General features: G+C 38.1%; 2 protein-coding genes across 4 annotated transcripts in view; one reads left to right on the top strand and one right to left on the bottom strand.

The window, feature by feature from the left end:
• The window catches only part of C7H2orf88 (chromosome 7 C2orf88 homolog), a 31291-nt gene extending 19902 nt beyond the window's left edge, over window positions 1–11389 (top strand). For both annotated transcript variants that reach the window (XM_036858010.1, XM_036858009.1), the window contains one exon: window positions 7348–11389. In XM_036858010.1, the coding sequence (XP_036713905.1) occupies window positions 7522–7809 (288 nt within the window). In that variant the 5' untranslated portion in view covers window positions 7348–7521 and the 3' untranslated portion in view covers window positions 7810–11389. The remainder of the gene's footprint in view (window positions 1–7347) is intronic.
• Window positions 11390–12659: 1270 nt separating this feature from the next.
• Window positions 12660–21993, bottom strand: part of HIBCH (3-hydroxyisobutyryl-CoA hydrolase) — a 91808-nt gene continuing 82474 nt past the window's right edge. The window contains exons 12-14 of one of the 2 annotated variants that reach the window (XM_036858006.1): window positions 20291–20410; window positions 15905–15938; window positions 12660–13010 (exon numbers count right to left, since the gene is read on the bottom strand). In XM_036858006.1, the coding sequence (XP_036713901.1) occupies window positions 12895–13010; window positions 15905–15938; window positions 20291–20410 (270 nt within the window). In that variant the 3' untranslated portion in view covers window positions 12660–12894. The remainder of the gene's footprint in view (window positions 13011–15904; window positions 15939–20290; window positions 20411–21993) is intronic. The other variant, XM_036858008.1, reaches the window with a different exon arrangement.

Consider the following 21993-nt stretch of genomic DNA (forward strand, 5'->3'; position numbering starts at 1 on the left):
CTAGTAAACCAGATACATCACACACATCCCTTATGCCCTTTTTGAAATGCATCTCTGGAGCATATAGCAGGGCGTATAGAACTAAAGGTAATCAGAAGCAGAGAGCTAGTTTTCCTTTCCAACCCTCCATATCATCCTTCTAAGTGGTAGAGGTGGGGAAGGAGTATATTATGGGAGAAATTGGATAAAATTGAAAGAAATCTAAAAAATATTTAGTACTGACTTGGGCAAAGGTCACCTTTTTTGGACTTCTTATAAACTATTAAGAAATAAATTAAATGCATGCTAGTTTTTACCTTAAGATCAGTAGTTTCAGAAATAATCAATGGAGTTTCATTTCATGAATTTTTACAGCTGTTTTTGGTCCAAAAACTATGATATAGTCAGGGATCATAACCTCATTTATAGAGTCTTTGCCTGCACTTTCTTATGGCTAGGCCTCCCTCCAGTGAAGTTTGTACTGTTTTAGTTACCCTTAAGTCTTATCTTAGATAAGTTCTTTCAGTGACAGCATTCCATTGAGAAGTTTGGAAGGTACATCACAAGCATTGTACCCTACTGACTGTCCAAACATCAAACAGTAAAATATTTAGGGGGAGAAACTTTTAAGCTAATTTTAAATTAATCTAAGCTTTTCATAATATTTGGTTGGTTATCTATTTTATATATAGTAGTGTGTATATGTCAATCCCAAACTCCCAATTTATCCCTCCCCCACCCCACCTTTCCCTTTTGGTAACCATAAGTTTGTTTTCTGTGCGTTTGTTTCTGTTTTGTAAATAAGTTCATTTGTATCATTTTTTTTTTTAGATTCCACATATAAGTGATGTCATATGATGTTTGTCTTTCTCTGTCTGACTTACCTCACTTAGTATGATAATCTCCAGGTCCATCCATGTTGCTGCAAATGGCATTATTTCATTCTTTTTAATGGCTAATATTCCATTGTATATATGTACCACATCTTTTTTATCGATTCACCTGTCGATGAACATTTAGGTTGCTTCCATGTCTTGGCTATTGTAAACAGAGCTGCAGTGAACATTGGGGTGCATGTATCCTTTGGAACCATGTTTTTCTCCAGATATATGCCCAGGAGTGGGATTGCTGGATCACATGGTAGCTCTGTTTTTAGTTTTTTAAGGAAATGCCATACTGTTCTCTGTAGTGTCTGCACCAATTTACATTCCCACCAACAGTGTAGGAGTGTTCCTTTTTCTCCACACTCTCTCCAGCATCTGTTATTTGTAGACTTTTTAGTGATGGCCATTCTGACTGGTGTGAGGTGACATCTCATTATAGTTTTGATTTGCATTTCTCTAATAATTAGCTATGTGGACCATCTTTTCATATGCCTCTTAGCCATCTGTATGTCTTCTTTGGAGAAATGTCTATTTAGGTCTTATGACGATTTTTTGACTGGGTTGTCTGTTTCTTTGACATGGAGCTGCATGAGCAGTTTGTGTATTTTGGAGAGTAATCCCTTGTCAGTTACACTGTTTGCAAATATTTTCTCCCATTCTGCGGGTTGTCTTTTCGTTTTGTTTATGGTTTCCTTTGCTGTGCAAACGCTTGAGTTTAATTAGGTCCATTTGTTTATTTTTGTTTTTATTTCTGTTATTCTAGGAGATGGATCAAAAAAGATCTTGCTTCGATTTATGTCAAAGACTGTTCTGCCTATGTTTTCCTCTAAGTGTTTTATATTATCAGGTCTTACATTTAGGTCTTTAATCCATTTTGAATTTATTTTTGTGTATGGTGTTAAAGAATGTTCTAATTTCATTCTTCTACGTGTAACTGTCCAGTCTTCCCAGCACCACTTATTGAAGAGGATGTCTTTTCTCCACTGTATAGTCTTGCCTCCTTTGTCGTAGATTAATTGACCATAGGTGCATGGGTTTATTTCTGGGCTTTCTATCCTGTTCCATTGATCTATATTTCTGTTTTTCTGCCAGTACCATACTGTTTCAATGACTATAGCTTTGTAGGATAGTCTGAAGTCAGGGAGCCTGATTTTCCTCCAGCTCCATTTTTCTCTCTCAATTGCTTTGGCTATTCAGGGTCTTTTGTATCCCTTACAAACTGTAAAATTATTTGATCTAGTTCTGTGAAAAATGCCATTGGTAATTTGATATGGATTGCACTAAATCTGTAGATTGCCTTGGGATGTATAGTCATTTTGACAATATTGATTCTTCCAATCCAAAAACATGGTCCATCTGTTTGTGTCCTCTTCTATTTCTTTCATTAGTATCTTACAGTTTTCTGAGTACAGGTCTTCTGCCTCCTTAGGTAGGTTTACTCCTAGGTATTTTATTCTTTTGATGCAATGGCCAATGGGATTGTTTCCTTAATTTCTCTTTCTTGTCTTTCGTTGTTAGTGTATAGGAATGCAAGAGATTTCTGTGTATTAATTTTGTAACCTGCAACTTTACCAGATTCATTGATGAGCTCTCGTAGTCTTCTGGTAGCATCTTTAGAATTTTCTATGTATAGTATCATGTCATCGGCTAACAGTGACAGTTTTATTTCTTCTTTTCCAATTTGTATTCCTTTTATTTCTTTTCCTTCTCTGATTGCTGTGGCTGGAACTTCCAAAAAACTATGTTGAATAGAAGTGGCCAGAGTAGACATCCTTGTCTTGTTCCTGATCTTAGAGGAAATGCTTTCAGCTTTTCATGATTGAGTATGATGTTAGCTGTAGGTTTGTCGTATATGGCCTTTATTATGTTGAGGTACATTCCCTCTATGCCCACTTTCTGGAGTTTTTATCATAACTGGGTTTTGAATTTTGTCAAAAGCTTTTTCTGCATCATCTATTGAGATGATCATATGGTTTTTATTCTTCAGTTTGTTAATATGGTGTATCACACTGATTGATTTACATATATTAAAGAATCCTTGCATCCCTGGGATAAATCCCACTTCATTATAGTGTATGATCCTTTTAATGTGTTGTTGGATTCTGTTTGCTAGTATTTTGTTGCGGATTTTTGCATCTATGTTCATCAGTGATATTCGCCTGTAATTTTTTTTGTGTGATATCTTTGTCTGGTTTTGGTATCAGGGTGATGGTGGCCAAGTAGAATGAGCTTGGGAGTGTTCCTTCCTCTGCAGTTCTTTGGAAGAGTTACAGAAGGATAGATGTTAACTCTTCTCTAAATGTTTGATAGAATTCACCTGTGAAGCCATCTGGTTCTGGACTTTTTTGATTGTTGGGAGTTTTTTAATCACAGTTTCAATTTCAGTACTTGTGATTGGTCTATTCATATTTTCTGTTTCTTCCTGGTTCAGTCTTAGAAGATTGTACCTTTTTAAGAATTTGTCCAGGGAACTTCCCTGGTGGTCCAGTGGTTAAGACTCCATGCTTCCAATGCAGGGGGGTACAGGTTTGATCCCTGTTCAGGGAACTAAGAGCCCACATGCTGTTGGGCATGGCCAAAACTTTTTTTAAAAGAGAGAAAAAAAAATTTGTCCAGTTCTTCTAGATTGTCCATTTTATTGGCATACAGTTGCTTGTAGCAGTCACTTATTATCCATTGTATATCTGTGGTGTCTGTTGTAACCTCTCCTTTTTCATTTCTAATTTTATTGATTTGAGCTCTCTCCCTTTTTTTCTTGGTGAATCTGGCTGAAGGTTTATCAATTTTATCTTTTCAGAGAACCAGCTTTTAGTTTCATTGATCTTTTCTATTGTTTTGTTTCTATTTATTTCTGCTCTGATTTTTATTTTTCTTTCTACTAACTTTGGGTTTTGTTTGTTCTTCTCTAGTTGCTTTACGTGTAAGGTTAGGTGGTTTATTTGTTTCCTGACGTAAGATTGTATTGCTATAAACTTCCCTCTTAGAACTGCTTTTGCTGCGTTCCATAGGTTTTGGATCATTGTGCTTTCACTTTCATTTGTCTCTAGGTATTTTTTGATTTTCTCTTTGATTTCTTCAGTGATCCATTGATTGTTTAGTAGCATATTGTTTAGCCTCCATGTGTTTGTGTTTCTTAAGGTTTTTTCTTGTAGTTTATTTCTAATCTAATAGCATTGTGGTTGGAAAGGATGCTTGATATAATTTCAGTTTTCTTAAATTTACTGAGGTTTGCTTTGTGGCCCAGCATGGATCAATCCTGGAGAATGTTCCATGTGCACTTGGAAAGAATGTGTATTCTGCTGCTTTTGGATGGAATGCTCTATAAATATCAATTAAGTCCATCTGGTCTAATGTGTTATTTAAGGCCTTTGTTTCCTTATTGATTTTCTGTCTGATCTGTCCATTGATGACAGTGGGGTATTAAAATTCCCCCACTATTATTGTGTTACTGTCGATTTCTCCTTTTATGGCTGTTCGTATTTGCCTTATATACTGAGGTGCTCCTATGTTGGGTGCATATATATTTACACTTGTTATATCTTCTTGGATTGATCCCTTGATCATTATGTAGTGTCCTTCCTTATCTCTTGTAACAGTCTTTATTTTAAAGTCTATTTTGTCTGAGTATTGCTACTCCAGCTTTCTTTTGATTTCCATATGCATAGAATACCTTTTTCCATCTCCTCACTTTCAGTCTGTATGTGTCCCTAGGTCTGAAGTGGGTCTCTCGTAGACAGCTTATATACAGGTCTTGTTTTTGTATCCATTAAGCCAGTCTATGTCCTTTGGTTGGAGCATTTAATCTGTTTACATTTAAGGTAATTATCGATATGTATGTTCTTATGGCCATTTTGTTAATTGTGTTGGATTTGTTTTTGTAGGTCTTTTTTTCTCCCCTTCTTTTGTTCTCTTGTGATTTGGTGACTATCTTTAATGTTGTGTTTGGATCCCTTTTTCTTTTTTTCTGTATCAATCATAGATTTTCGGTTTGTGGTTACCATGAGGTTCTGATATAGCACTCTCTATATAAATAAGATTGTTTTAAGTTGCTGGTCTTTTAATTTCAAATGCATTTCTAATATCCTGCATTTGTACTCCTCTCACGATTGCTGGCTTTGATATCATATTTGTGTTGGATGATTTCCTACCTTTACTGTGTGTTTGCCTTTACCGGTGAGCTTTTCCATTTGTAGTTTTTTTTGTTTTTAGTTGTAGTCATTTTTTTTTCCCCCCTACCTAGACAAGTTCCTTTAGCATTTGTTGCAAAGCTGGCCTGACAGTGCTGAATTCTCTTAGCTTTTGCTTGTCTGTAAAACTTTTGATTTCTCTGTCGAATCTGAATGAGAGCCTTGCTGGGTGTTCTTGGTTGTAGGTTCTTCCCTTTCATCAGTTTGAATATAATCATGCCACTCCCTTCTGTCCTGCAGAGTTTCTGCTGATAAATCAGCTTATAGCCTTATGGGTATTGCCTTGTATGTTATTCATTGCTTTTCACTTGTTTCAATATTTTCTGTCTTTGATTTCCACCATTCTGTCTTCTAGCTCACTTATCCATTCTTCTGCCTCATTCTGCTACTGATTTCTTCTAGTGTATTTTTCCTCTCAGTTATTGTATTGTTCATCTCTGTTTGTTCTTTAGTAGATCTTCTAGCTGTTTATTATACATTTCTTGTATCTTCTTGTTCTGTGCCTCTATTCTTTTGCCAAGACTTTGGATCATCTTTACTATCATTACTCTGAATTCTTTTTTTGGGTAGATTGCCTATCTTCACTTCCTTTAGTTGTTCTTCTGGGCTTTTTTTCTTGTTCCTTTGTCTGGGACATATTCCTCTGTCGTGTCTTTCTGTGATTGCAGTTTCCACTCCACAAGCTGCAGGGTTGTAGTTCCTCTTGTTCCTGCTGTCTGCCCCCTGGTGGATGAGGCTGGTCTAAGAGGCTTGTGCAGGCTTCCTGGTGGGAGGAACTGGGTCTTGTCCCTCTGGTGGGCAGGGCCATGTCAAGGGGTGTGTCTAGCAGGCAGCTATGGGCTCAGGAAGACTTTAGGCAGCCCATCTGCTGATGGGTGGGGCTGTCTTCCCACCCTGTTGGTTGTTTGGCCTGAGGCTTCCCAGTACTGGAGCCTGCAGTCTGTTCAGTGGGGCCAGGTCTTGGTGAGAAAGTGGGGGCCTCCAGGAGGGCTCACACCAACGAGTACTCCCCAGAACTACCACCACCAGTGTGTTTGTCCCCACAGTGAGCCACAGCCACCCCCCTTGCCTCCACAGGAGACTCTCCAATACCAGCAGGTAGGTCTGGCCCAGGATCCTATGCGGTCACTGCTTTTTCCACTGGATCCTGGTGCACATGAGACCTTGTGTGCACCCTCCAAGAGTGGAGTTTCTTTTTCTGCCTGTCCTGTCGAATTCCTGTGATCAAACCCCGCTGGCCTTCAAAGCCAGATGCTCTGGGGGCTCCTCCTGATGCCAGACCTCCAGGCTGGGGGTTCTGTTGTAGGGCTCAGAACTTTCACTCCTGTGGGAGAACCTCTGCAAGGTAATTATTTTCAAGTTTGTGGGTCACCCACCTGGCAGATATGGGAGTTGGCTTTATTGCGAGTGCACCCCTCCTACCATCTCGTTGTGGCTTCTTCTTTGTTTTTGTGTGTAGGATATCTTTTTTGGTAGCTTCCAGGGTTTTTCTGTTGATGGTCATTCAGCAGTTGTGATTTCCGTGTTTGTTTTTGTGAGATGAGGTGAGCTCACATCATTCTACTCCACCATCTTGTTCTTGCTTCAAAATTTCATAATATCTCATTCAGAAGGAAAAATAGGTGGCTTTGCCATGTCTAACTTGTGTTGTTTAGAGTTGGCCCTAGTGTAAAGAAAGACCATCATTCTGTCGTACTCTTTGAGTTGTAAATGTGTGACCAAGGGACAAAGTCTGACACAGCCCAAGATGTGCAGGCTCATGATGTTTGAGGCAGGAGCAAATTTTGATATGCTTGTTTCCCTCAACAGTATAGATCAGAGTCAGTCAGAAAATATTTACTCCAAAGGGCCAGAGAGTAAATATTTTAGGCTTGCAGACCACACAGTCTCTCTCTGTCACAACTAAACTCTGCCACTAAAGCATGAAAGTAGCCATAGACAATACGTAACAAATGAGCACGCCTATGTTCAAATAAACTATATTTGAAAAAACAGGCAGCTAGAATTTGGCCCGAAGGCTATAGTTTGCTGAGCCCTGGTATACATAAATAAATCAAAGGTAGCAAAAGTTTGTTGTCAGTTTTATAAAATTTGCCTGATCTTGGAAAGACATTTTCCTATTTCTAAATGCCATTTTTGAATGATTATCTTTTCTTTCTATTGATAAGATAAAGCTGTTGTTACCTTACATTTCCTCCAAGTGATGAAAGTGGTAAAGATTTGTTTCTACTTGCTACCTAATCATACAGTAGTTTGCATTCTATGACTTCAAAATGAAACTTCCCTTCTCTTGACAGATAAACACTACATGTGAAGATTGGCAAAAGGGAACATTGATTTCTGAAGTAGCCTGGAGAGGAAAAGCACTGCTCAATATCAAGTGGACAAATGCTTGGTGTTTGTTTTCCAAAGATGCTGTTGAAGTAGTCTTTGCTACTGCTTTCCTTCACTCAGTCAAAGCTCTTCATAACATGGGCTGCATGAAATCAAAGCAAACTTTCCCATTTCCCACCACACTCGAGAGTGAGAAGAGGCATGAGAGTGAAGAAAACTTTATGCCTGAAGAGAGATTTCTACTCAGGATGCCTTCTCTAGTTAATGTCAAAGAGGAAGTGAAGGAACCCCTAGGGCCTGAAATTGTGGTCTTTGAATTTGCACACCGCCTGTCCCAGGAAATCTTGAGTGATGCCTTGCAGCAGTGGGCTGGCAACCACCTCAAGTACTATGACATCCCATATATTGAGAGTGAGGGGCCTTGACGCTGTGTGTAGGATGATGACACTTTCTCAAATTGTGGATAAAGTTGGTGCTAGTTTAAATACATGAAACAATAGCAAAAACTGGTGTGAATAAATACAAATAACTCCATCTGGGTGTAAAGAAAAATATTTCGATAGCCATCAAGAGTCTAAGAATACCTAAAATGAAGTGTTTTAAGCAGTTCTACATTAACAGCAATTTCTATCTGCTTGGTCTTGGATTTTAGTCATTAAAGGGTTAAATGTAAGTCCTCTGGTGCCACAGTAATCAGCTGTGTCACACCACTTCCAGAGGCAACAATGCCATCACCAAAGAAATAAGAATTTTTAAAATTCTTTAAAATTAAAAAAAAAATTCTTTAAGAATTTAAATTTATTTAATACCCATGTTTTCAAAATGGTCATTTTAAAGACATTCCTTTAAAATAACTATTTGTCAATTTATACAAAAAAAACAAGATATGAAAAGGATTTTCTTGAAATGCCTGGGCAAGGGAATTGCCTGGGCACTCAAGCCATAGCTGTTAACAGTGGGTCTTGTTTGCCAAAATCTTTTGAGTCAAGGATCCCTCCTTCTTAACACAAATGACCAAGCATTAGAAAGCAACCCATGTGGAAGAGGTCCACCGTGAACCATGTCCTTAATAAGATATTTAATTTTGTAGATGAAAAGCATAACTATCACCTTGAACCTCAGGGCCCTAACTAATCACACCTGTTACTGGATGACTCAGACTTTGCATATAAGCATCTTAACAATATACAATTTACAGAAGTCATGACAATGTTTATTGCATTGAATTAGGTAGCCCAGTGATATTACTATACAAGAAAACAAGCAGGGGTAGCTTTTATAAACAGCAATCCAGAAAACTGTAAAGTAACAGAAGCCCTAGTTGGCAAGGTGGAAAGAAGAATCTGGTCTCAGTGTTGCATGTATGTTAAGCTTTACTGTCTCACAGATGCAAGGGGCTGGTACATGGGCAATCACCATTCAGATTACTATGGGACCAGATTATGCATGAGAATTTATAGTTATTACAAAAGATCAAATACTCTTCCAAAGGGAATACTCATGTATATTTTTAATGGTAACAAAGCCCATGGGGCATTTACAGCCATATACTATACTATTTTCATAAATTTGGCTACTGTTTTGGGAAGCCTTTTTTTTTTTTAAGAAAAAAAAATTAAGTACTGTTTAAGATCAATGATAACAGAAAATTCAGGAAAGGGGGAAGAAGATACTAGAAGATGTAACTTGCAAGAAAATTGAGACTGAGTCTTTAGAAGTATCTTTTCATCAAGATTTGCCACACATTGAGTTTAACTGGAATAGGAATTATTTAAGCCAGTGCGATTAGATCCTTTTATTAAGATACAACAGACCCTTGTCATTGAAATCTAAAGAAAGGCAGAAAAAGGCTTGTGACTTCTAATGACATAAATGTATATGACCTTATAAGCAGGCAGAATTGCTACCTCTGATTTTAGCAGTTATACTCTGAAACCCACAATCAAATAGACTGAATTCTCCAAGGTAAATGGGCAAAGAAAATTCTTTTGAAGTGAGTGGTGTGCCATTTTTCAGTTGCCTTTGGACAACTGGTCATTTAACTTTCACCTAATCCCAGGGTTTGTACTGTCCTGTTGTACTTATAATCTAGCAGCTTTACAAAATAGAAAAACCACCACCCCTGTTTATACAAGGATCTGAAGTTGCAAGGCTAAGAACAGAAAGTTTCCAAAAAGTACAAAACATATTTCCAGCTCATGAAGAAAAATTTAGGTTTATGAGTGCTTATACTAATGACTCAGACAAAAGCCTAGATGTTGCCGTTTTTCATTCATTTTATATTTTACATCAGATACTTTTGCTGCAAGGTCACTGCTGTTTAAAAGATATAATTAAGTATATAAGATAATACATATTATGTTGAGAACACAAAGCCATATAAAAGCAGCGCATCACACTAAATTTTTCAGCATACATAGGGACATAGACTAGTAGGCTTTGATTATATCTAAATATTTTGATCTCAGGTTCCTCTTTTGCCCTGGGCCTCTATTTCCTAGGGATATAATACAGGCAGGCCTGCCAGACCGATATCTAGCTGGAAGTCTAATCTCTGTTGCCACCCTCTCTGATACTATGGCAATAGGGTTTTGTCATTGAGCACCACCCCCTTGCCCCTGACTCACTTTAACAGTATAGTATCTTGTGACATACAGAGACTTACTTGGAGATGTATGCTGTATAATATGTCATACCATGGACATGGAACTACAAAGGCTTGCATAATCAGTGAGTTAGTGGATTAACCAAGTTGGGGGCAGGCAGGAAGGAGCTGGATCAACAAGTGTACTGCGTATGATTGTTATCAAGATATAGTTTGGCCTAGATGACAAGATAAATGAGAACATCTTTGATAGGATAATTCAACTTCTTACATACCTTCATCTTTAAGTATTGGATTTACTTCATTTTGAAGGTCTTTCATGAACAAAGAGTAGAAGGGCTGCTTGAGAAGGAAGGAGACATATAAAACAGAAGACTGAAAGAATTATTAGCTACTGGAATGGGAAACATTTGTTCCAACTTAGATCACAAACACAGAAGAAATAAGAATAGTGGCCAAATTATAAGGGAAAAGAAAATGGGGAAAAGAGGGCCCAAGAAACAACACTCACGTCAGGCTCCAAAAACAAGTTTCCAATGTTTTCATCTGAGGGGAAGGACACAGTAGCCAAGTTCCGTTCCGTTCTTTACCACACTCACATGTGCCCAACCACTGAATCTTCTCCCTCAAGAACATCGAGGAGAGGGGCAGATGAGTGCCACCAGCATGACAAAGAACCTGCAGGGGGCAACTCTGGAAGCAGCAGATTAGCAGAGAGAAATGTGCCGATTCCTCATTTAAGAAAACTCACATAACCCCACACATGTGCTTCACTGCTCCCTTCCCAGTTCAGTGTCTTTTGAGTGCTAGTTATTACCTTTCAGTCACAGGCCTTTGACCTGACAGTTCTCCACTTGCCATTGCCTTATCAGTTCTTTGCAAACTACCTATGGTTATTAGCACTTAAAGCACAATTTTGAAGGGGATAAAAATTTATCTTAGTCCCAAAGGAATCATTTGTGTCAAACTGCCTTATAAGTATTAAAAAGAGACATGTTGAACGAATGAAGTAGCATGACACTCATATATCCTACTCAGTATCACTGGCATTTTATGAGATGGGGGAATTATACTTTTGTAATTATATAGTTTGAGAAATCAAAAGAGACAAATTATAAATGTCAAGGAACAGTAATTTAAAAACAAAGTTCTAACAAATAAATTGTTTGCTTAATCATAATGCCCCCATCCTGTATTTGTGTGACCAAACTGGACATGTCTTCCTTGGAGCAGTGGGCACAGGCTCAGATGTATTCCCTACATCTTACTTGGCAAAACTCAACTTTTGTTAGCAAATTCTCTTCACTGTAAGACTTAGCTATGAAATGGTATATTTTTTCCCAAATATTTTTGTGAAAACATTTTTCCTAACTGTTCAATAAAAGTCTAGTTGCAATTAACTAGTTATGATTCCTTGTTTAATTGAAGCAAGCAAATGCTTTTCACCATTGTGTGATTTCAAATTTTTTAACATAAACAACTTAACATTTTATGCATTTCTAGCAAATACAAAGAAAATAAAAGTCCATTTATACAAGTATTTTCTTAGATCATTCACATCCACATTTAGAAGCTTTAAGAATATAAATGTAAACATGTTCATTATCATGGCATCTTTTTTCCAAATATGTTCCTAATTTTGGGGGGAAGAAAAATGCTTCATGTTAAGTATATTGAGAACAGAAAATTTAAAGCAATTCCTTCTGGACTGCAATTTCCTCATCTATGAGAAGGGTGCAGGATATAATCTTTGATGTCTTTTTCGGTTCTGCCTGCTTTTCATTCTTTCACAAAACTAAAGTTCTCTTAGTTTCTGAGGGGTTTGGAATGAAGGAAAAATTGTACCAAGCTATAAAGTAAATCATAAGCTGATCTTTAATTTAAAAATGATTCTTACCTAGATATTAATGTTCCGAGTCTGGAATATCCACAGTTGTGTACCTTAAAAAAACCTTATTTTGTCAACAGTACCAATTACTGAAGGTACTTCTATTTTGGACAAAAGTCCTCTTGTTTTCAAGTTCTTTCTCCTGATTTGAACTGTGTAAGAACAAATTACTGTTACCACAAAAGTCTGATGTAAATTGCAGAAGGCAGAGTGTCTATCTTAGAGATTAGAGTTTTCTAATGCCTCATTCTGCCAGATTAGCAAATACTCTAAACAACAAGAAATAATGCTTTTACTTTCCCCATAGGAAGGGATTCTGGTTAACTTCAGAAAAAGCCAAGGCTGAGTCGATAATACTGGAAAGACAACCTAATAACCTTTTCTCTTTGCCTGAGATTTCTATCATTATAAAAGGAACACTTCAGCTACAGAAACTCATAATTATTTTAAAATAGATTTATATATGGAGAAAATTCTATGAAGTGTTAACACAGTATATCCAAAAAACTTTCAGAGTTTTTATTTTTTATAACCTATACATAAGTTTACTTAATCAACATTAAAAACCAATACCCTAAGCCAAAACATAAAGTTGCCATTTCAATTAGATATACTAACTCAAGAATCTCTAAAGACCTTCAAATTTTCCCATCTTTTAAAATAGGGCTGGAAAAATTTTTCTGAAAAGGACCAGACAGTAATTATTTTAGGCTTTGCAGGCCTTACAATCTCTACTGCAACTACTCAAAGCAGCCACAGATATGTAAACAGATGAGTAAAGCCATGTTCCAATAAAGTTTTATTTATGGACAATGATATTTGAATTTCATGTAATTTTCACATGCCATGCAATATTGGTCTTTGATTTCTTTCTCCAGCCATTTAAAAATGCAGAAACCATTCTTAGCTGAGGGATATATAAAAAAAAAAAAAAAAAAAGGCAGCAGGTTGGCTTTGGCCTATGTGCCATAGTTTGCCAACTCTGCTCCAAAATAATACTTTAAAAATCCAGTCTCTTCAAAATTTCAAATCATTACTTCCCAGAGATTTGAAGTGATTATTCAAAGCTTCATCAGTAACTTCTTTTAGATCAGCTGGTTTCCACTTCGGACTCTGGTCTTTATCTATTAAAACTGTCAAGTAAAGACATAAGAAACGTTAGTATTCTCTTTGGTATTACCAGATTTTAATTACTGAATTGACACAAACTACCTTGGACTAGGCATATTTTTCTATAGCACATCTTTTTCTGCAAAGTTGAAATTTTTTTATGTGTTCCTTTTTCTTTTTCCCCTTAAATTAAGCCCTCACAGAATTGGATGATGACCTCACCTGCTAAGCCTGATGTCTCTAGCTTGAATACAGTCTGCTGAACTAATCCAGTGGTTTAAGCCTTAAAACTTTTTTTTCTCTTTTTCTAATAATATCATAAATGAAATCTCTCTTTAGCTCTTTATAAAAGAGCTAAAACCAGAGTTGGTGTGGTTTAAAGGGAAGGCAGGAGAGGGGGGAGGGCCCAGATCTGTCTTCTAAACTCCTCCACATTGAACTGAGAGGAAAATTACTTGAGGTACAGGGGAAGGGACTTTATGCATAATTAAATGTGGATACAACTGTTTTGCTGAATCTTCTAGCTCACACTGAATTAAAATACCAGACCACCTTCAGGTTATCATGAGAAGCTCTGCTTCTCTTATTTCAGTGTAGTCATCACTTAGTGTAGCCACATAGTATCCCCACAGGATTTTAAGTAAGTATGAGGCAATCAATCCATAACCTCCTTTAAAAAGGGAGGAGAATGTCAGTTTCCTGGTTGTGATAGTATACTACAGTTATACAAATGTTACCATTTGGGAAACTGGGTGGAGGCTATGCAGGATCTCTCCATATTATTTTTTACACTGCATTTGAATCTACAATTATCTCAAAAAATTAAAAACCAAAAAGAAAGCGAATGGGGCTGTACCTAGTCTGGTTGTGGTAAGGAATTTCAGCCATGCTTAAGATGTGCGTAATTCTTGTGGGGAATTAAAGTATTTAAACATACAAAGTCTACAGTGAACCTAAAAAAATGAGTTAATCACTAAAAGGCGAAATAGTTAAAGAAGCAATCTGGGAACCAAAGGCAGTAGGCTGCCTCAGAAGGTAGAGGGAAGGGGGCTTTATGCATAATTAAATGTGGATACTGGAGGTTTTCACGGTTTGGCTGCCTAACTATAGGATTCCAGTGTCAGATCAGTAGTGATACTGAACACTGATGTTATGATCCCTGCCAGTTTGAAAGTTTTACATTCCCTGGACAGAGTAAATAAAAACAATCCTGGAGTATTCTTTCTACAAGAATCTCTTCCCTAAAAGTCCTGTGGGTCAATGCTATCTACCTCCTTGACAGTGCACTGAAGGTCAAATGGAAAGAGAATATTAATCAAATTTGCATGTTATTTAATTTCAAACGAACAAAATTTTTATTCTAGCATAGATAAAACAAGTTCTTGCCGTGTAGACAACTCAGGTTTTTCAGGTTTCATGAGGCACCCACTCAAATTCCAGTTGGTAGCTCTCTAGCTCTTCTGAGATAATCCTTTAAAAAAAATTTTTCTGTAAATTCTTCTAAAGGAAGAAGTTTATTCTAGATGTTAAAAGTAAGAATTTTTTACAGCCATTCCCCTAATTGATAGTTTATTTTATCTAATTTGGTAACATACTTTATAATTAGCAAATTGTAGCAAACATTTGGTTATGTAAGAACATCTTAACAGTTTTACCCAGAATAGATACTGCTTTCTGAATAAAGAGGTTATGCTGAAAGATGAGGTTACATACTTTCTCTTCATTAAAAAGTAGCTTGATAAGCACCTGGGCTATGAATCAGAACTTTGATGCTGCTTGGTTTCAGCTCTTTTTCCTTAAAATAATTGACAGTATATCTAAAAAACAATACCTTTCTTTTCTAAGTTTAAGAAGGGCTGCTATAACATATAATGAATGAATACTTTAGCAACATAATCCAAGTAGCACACAGGTCCTCCTAAAATCAGAGGTCTAAGCTCTGATCCACATGCAGCAAGAATTTGCAGGGAATTAGTAGGATGAATGCATGTTTTCCATAAAACATATAGCCATTTCCTCTGACTCAACTCCACGTGTCCTCTAAAAGGATTTGTTTCTTTCTTATACTATATCATGCCAGAAATGAAGAGAATTCTACCACAGTGACCAGTGTTTATTGAAGCTTACAGCTCAGAGAGCATAACCTTTTATTCAGATAAAGTATATCTAGAGTCTGTACTATATTAAAGTGATAAATAAAAACATAATAAAATTAGATATGTAAAATACATGCAGAGTGAAAGAACTCATTTTATACAACATAAATGACAGCTACTATTTATAGGCATATGGACTTATACATGAAAAGAAATGGTTGCAGATTTGCTAGGAACAAAAAATATCAACTACTTCACTTGCTTTTTCTTAATATTCTTACTTTGAAGATGATAAGCAAAAATAGAAATTAATAATAGTAGTAGATGTTACTAATTATGCCGTATGTTTTTTTCTCAATGTCAATGTTTAACTGCTAGGTTCAGGCAAAGAGGTGGATGGTAGGGTCCAACATAGCTGGGATTTTGCCAAAAGCCAGGACAAAAAAAGAGGGGCCTTCAGGCCTTTCTGCAAGAGAATAAACGTACCTTTCAAAGGCTTCAGCAGCAGAATGAATTTACAAACTCACGCTGCACTTAGCAGAGGGAGTCCATGTGACTGCAGGAGCAGGATTACCTCTTATATATACATTAGGGAGCAATGGCCACGTTATTGGATTTTTTAAACAATACTGGTTTCAAAGACTGGTCTTCCCTCATATGCCAGTTGGTAATATTTAAAAAAAAAAAAAAACTGCAATTTTTATAAAAGTTTGATTTTCACTAATCAAACAACCATCATCTTTTTTTTTTTTTTTTTTTAACAGTATCTGCTCAAAAGTCCTATTTCCATAATAGCCAGGAAGGAAACAACTGTCACTTACCTGCCCTAACACCTTCATGAAAGTCATGGCCTCTCTGAAAGAAAATCAAGATTAAATGCAGAATTTCTGGGCATCTTCATTCCTGATCATCTCCTCTCTTCCACCCACTTTAGCCCCCACTCCGTGGCCACACCCTGAGCCACGACATTCAGAGACTGGACCACCTCTGAGAACCCACTCTCTGATCACCTCCTCCTATTCTTATTTGCTCAAATATCTCCACTGCTACAAATCCCTGATTTAACTGAGCTCCGCTGACCTAAGCGACTTTCTCACCATTTGTTCTGGCTTCACTCTGCTCTTCATCCAGCCCAGTTTCCCCAGTTCATTAACGGGTCATTTCTTTTTCTTGAAAATGCCCTTATCTCCCTCAAGCCTTTCCCCCCGCCCTTTATTCTATCTTGGCAAAATCTCAGCAGCAGCTGAACCCTACTATTTACCTCTGCCTGTGTTCGAGCAGCTAAAATCTTACTGCAGAAAAATCATACAACTGTGACTGGCTTCGTTTAAAATTCATGATCACAAATCTCAAACAGGCATGGAAAACTGCCTCACAATCCATGTTCTCTCCCCCACTGCAAGACGATGACTTCAGCTGTCTTCTGGCCCCTCAACCTCTTCCCCTAGCAAGTTCTACTCTTTACACTATATTCTCAGCTAATGAGTTAACCTTCTACTTTATTTAAAAAAAAAAAAAAAAGAGATGCCCTAAAACAGAACATTCTCTTCTTCCCACTAAAACATCTGCAGCCCAACTACAGCCATCTGCACATACCTTCCCTTTCCCGTCTAAGGAGGAAAGGACCCACCCCTGCCAAAGGCCAATCCTCCCCTGCCTTCCCATTCATATGCCCTCTTCTCAAGAACTAAGCCTGAGAAGGTCACCTGTCTCTCTTTTCCTGCCATCATCAATGTAGGCAGTATAACTTAGTGGTTGAGTGCATGCAGTTCAAATGTCTGGGTTCACCACCTAGCTCTACTACACAGTAACTACGTGACCTTGGGCTAGTAATTTCTCTAACTCCCAGTTTCCTTATATGAAATGGTAATATCAACACATCCATCCTAAGATTATCTTAATCCACATTCCAGCACAGCGTCTGACACATAGTAAGTGTTCAGTAAATGTTAACTATTATTAGTATCATCAACATAATCCTTTTTCCCTATTGGCTCATTCCCAATCATTTACAAACATGTTCTAGTATCTTCCAAAGGAAATCTCACTTGATTCCACAGTCCCAGCTTCTACCCTACTTCCGTTTCAAGAAGAAAGGGTTGTGAACACAGTCTTCAATTCTTCACATCCCATTTACTCACTTCCCCTCCAGCTTACCACACTGCAACTTCTGCCTCAACACACCCCTGAGATGGCGTGCCAAAATCATCTGTAACTTCAGTACTGCCAAACGCAAAGCATGCCTTTATCCTCGTCTCCTAGAGGCTTTGGCAGTGTTCCCTCCTCCTTGAAACACTCCTCTCCTGCTTTCATGACACCACGCTCTCCTGGTTCTCCCACCTCTGTCCGTTTTCTCTTCCACTGCTCATTTTCCTTCTATATGATCTTATCCACTCTAAACTCAACACATCAGTGCCTGAGTGATCAGTTCTGTTAAAAATAAGATCCTGTCCCTCCTCTGCTCAAAAAACATCCAGTGCCTTCCCATTTCACTCAGAACAAAAGCCAAAGTCTGATAAAGACCTCCACGGCCATGTATGCTCTGCACAGCCCTTCCCTACGCTGTCCGCTCTGACCTCCTTTCTCTCTCACTCACCGACCACGCCTGCCCCACTCCATCAGCGAGGCCCCCCTGCAGTTCCTAGAACAGGAAGGCCACCCCTCACCTCAGAGCTCTGTACTTCAGGTGCCCTGCAGATAGGAGCATGGCTCGCTCCCACACTTCTTTCAGGTTTTCACTCAAAGAACATCATCTCAGTGAGGTCTTCTCTGGTCTTCCTGTCTACAAGTTCAACTCCTATCCCCCTGTATTCCATACCCTCCTTCCCGATTTACTTTTGCTCCTTAGCACCTGTAATAATATACTACATATTTTACAAATTTATCTGTTTATAGTCTATCTCCCCCACTATAAAGTAAGTTCCAGGAGGGCAGGGATGTCTCTGTTTTGTTTACCTATATATTAGTGCCTAGCACATGGTAAGCACTCTTATTTGTTAAGTAAATAAATAAATCTCCAAAGTTTTCTTTTTTTTAATTGGCGTTAATGTCTCTCAGACTTAAATCTCTAACCTACACCTCTAAGCTCCAACTCCTAAATGTGTTCTTTCCTTCATATCCATCAAGGCCTATCAAGTCTATCTCCTACATTTGTCTTAAATCCATTTACTTCTCTCCACTGCCACTCTAGTCTAAGCCACTACTATTCTGCACCTGGATTACTGCAGTGAACTCATATCTGATCTCTACATCCACTCTGAACCCCCTGCTGAAACCCACGAGGCTTTTCAACATTCTCATTTCTCACCCTTCAGGTCACAGATGAGCTGACATCTCAAAGATGTCTTCCTGGACCTACTTATTTAAAGGTTTCCCTTTGCTTCCCCCATTCCCTCTTGTCCTCACATCATTCTATCACCAACCCTGTATGTTTCCTCTAGAGCACTTACCACAATTTGTAATTATTTTACTTATTTTCTTTACTTGTTCTTTATAGTCTCAGGAGGCTATAAATTCCATGAGAACAAGGACATACACCAGCATAATACTTAGCACAGTGCCTGGCACATAGCTAAACATATTTGCTGAGAGAATGAAGGAAGGAGGGACTCAATCAATCCAGGCAGGACACTAAATGTACAGTGAAAAACAGGGACTGGGGGCTTCCCTGGTGGCGCAGTGGTTAGGAGTCTGCCTGCCAATGCAGGGGACGCGGGTTCGAGCCCTGATCTGGGAGGATCCTGCATGCCTCGGAGCGACTGGGCCCGTGAGCCACGACTGCTGAGCCTGTGCGTCTGCAGCCTGTGCTCCGCAACGGGAGAGGCCGCAACGGTGAGAGGCCCGCGCACCGTGATGGGGAGTGGCCCCCGCTCGCTGCAACTGGAGAAAGCCCTCACACAGAGACGAAGCCCCAACACAGCCAAAAATAAATAAATAAATTAATTAATTAATTAAAAAAAAAAAAAAACACGGACTGGGTGAGGTGTACCGGGTAGGGGTCAGGAGCGTGACCATCTGGTTTCACATGCCATGTCTCTGCCACTTAACAGCTGCACCACCTTAGGCAGGTTATTTTACTTTTCTATGCCACTGTTTCCTCATCTGTAAAGTGGAAACAATAACAGTACCTGCCTTCTGCAGACAGTGTAATATGTAACTGAGAGAATGCACATAAAGTCCTAGCATAGTACCTACTCATAATACACAAAAGACCTCAGCTGCCATTTACATCCTATGGAGTGACCTCAATATATGACTAATAGAGCTTAATTTATGGTTGGATGAACTATTTTGAATATCTTCACTATTTCAGGACATCGAAGACCATTAGGTATGTCTACTTTCTAGTTATTAAACATAATATTTCCTTTAGGCCATGAGTGTATTAATCTAAGGGTCCTCTACACATAACACAAAAGAGATAATTCTGCTTTAAAAGAGTTTATCTGGGGACTCCCCTGGTGGCCCACTGGGTAAGACTCTGAGCTCCCAATGCAGGGGGCCTGTGTTTGATCCCTGGTGAGGGAACTAGATCCCACATGCATGCTGCAACTGAAGAGTTTGCATGCCACAACTAGGAGTCTACATGCTGCAACTAATAAGTCCGCATGCCGCAACTAAAAGATCCCACATGCCGCAACAAAGATCCTGTGTGCCGCAACGAAGACCCGGCACAGCCTAAATAAATAAATAAATAAATAATATATTTTTTTAAAGAGTTTATCTGGAAGAATAAATCACTATGACTCTGAAATATTTCATGAAATCAATAATATTCTATGTGATTATTGCCTATTTTAAGTGTATCTATAATGGTATTTTCAATGCTAATCTATTAATTAAAACATATAATAGACTAATAACTTCCCTTTGTGCATTTAGACTTAGAGAATTTATGCTTCTTGCCCAAGGTCAGAGACTATGCCTGAAAAATGGTTAAAATTTCTATTCTGAATTTCACATGAGGTTACAGTCCTTCTTACAATTACATGCAAAGGTAACTGCTGTTTCATAAAGGCTTATTAACAATCTGTGAGCAATATTCCCCCGTGCCTTAAGCTAACTGGCCTGTTGTATTTTCATAGAGTAGATTTATAGATAGTTTCAATTTTCTTGTTTATAAATTTTCTATATTTTACATGTTCTACAATGAACATATACAACTTTCATAACTAGAAAATGACAATACTTTAAAGAAAAATTCTTACCATACAAGCTTGACTCAGCCGATATTCCATAGTTAATACTTCCTGCAAGGTCTTGGAAGACCCCTCCATGAGTTGCCTTAGTGTGATCTTTAGGGATGTTGGAGACATTTTATTAATTACCTATTAGAGAAAAAATTTACTAGTTTTAGCCCAATAGTTCCTTTACTGCTTATAATAAACTAGCTGAGTTTTGATATAAATCATATTAAAATTTGTTCCTTAACAATACTTTCATACAACAAAGTCTCATAAAAATAAGATTATGCCTTAGCCTAATCCTGCCAAAGCACCAAACAAAAATCTCTAATCCGGTACAACAAAACAGATCATTCTACAAGTGGAATAAATTCTATACCCATAACTGAAGTAATAAAGTACATCTACATTTTGTAGCCTGCCTGACATAAATTATCATCTCAACTACGTAATAAGCAAGCAGTGATTATGCCTAAATAAAACTAATACACATCTCACAAAGCGCTAATGTATCAGAAGACAGACATTTCACTTTACAATATAAAGAAAGTGAAGGAGTAGAATACGGTAGCTCCTCCTTCCCACTTTGTGACTCTAGAGAAGTGTCTTAACTGAACTATAGTCTTCACCTAAAAATAAATCCACTTACCTTGGAAGTAAAGAGAGAGACAATAATTCAAGGTATTGTGACATGGTCTTCTCTAGTACTTAAATATTTGATAAAGTAAGAAATACAGGCCTGACTCCTTGGCTACAATGCTATGCCACTTCCTTCTGCATTTAAAGATGCTATTACTGATACTCCAATACATGTGTATGGCTGTGAATACAACAGCTGCTGCAGGAGGTCCCATTACATGCGTATAAATCTGAGGCTTGCCCTTTCCTTTATAATTTCAATATATAGTTTTCAGGCATGTTGTTGAGCGACTGTCTCAAAGGTATGAATTTCACTTTTTGAGTTCAAAGAACTCCCCACATCAAGATTCCAGGTTCTTTGTATCATCCTCAAGTCTGCAACAGATTCAGAGAACAGACTGAGTGGGTAGGGCAATATCTTTATCTTACCAAGCAGTTGCCAGAGCTTAAATAGATGACTACTGTACAGGAAAAGTTGAGGGAAGATTAGTACCCTACCTACAGCCACAATGCTGAAGAGAAGATGAGAAGGAGAGCGAAACAATTAAGTCTTTTATGACTCTAGTTCATATTCGCAGGAACTCATTCTTCTGCCCTCAGCGCTGTATGGACATGATCCCATTCAACGCCCTGAAAGCGATCCTACTCCATGTTCTCACCTTTCTGGTTGCAGGCCACAAGGATGATGGCACCCCTGCAGCAGTCTGCGTACTGTGCTGGGGGCCCATCCTTTCCATAGGCAAGTAGGTAATGGGTCCATTTTATTGCCAAACCCAGTAGTTTTCTCTGGTCAGAGCAATGCTCATGTTATCACAATGAAGACCTAGAAGAACTTCATTCACAATGCTAAAAGGTGTACTTAAGGGAGGGACACAGCTACCTTCTATCTTTTCTAGTCTGCAAAAACAATGAAGCTACAATTCCCTTTCCAACAGGGCTGCAGTGTGCAAGCTCACAATTATGTACCTCACTCAGTACTATTGTTATGATTAACTGCCTATGTCCTCAATTCTTAGTTTGGTACTTTATGTGCCATCTAGACACAAAACTCTGTCTCTCGCTATACTTCCTCACCTGGCTACCAATTA

This window comes from Balaenoptera musculus, chromosome 7, assembly GCF_009873245.2.
Source record: "Balaenoptera musculus isolate JJ_BM4_2016_0621 chromosome 7, mBalMus1.pri.v3, whole genome shotgun sequence".
In the NCBI taxonomy this organism is placed as follows: domain Eukaryota; kingdom Metazoa; phylum Chordata; class Mammalia; order Artiodactyla; family Balaenopteridae; genus Balaenoptera; species Balaenoptera musculus.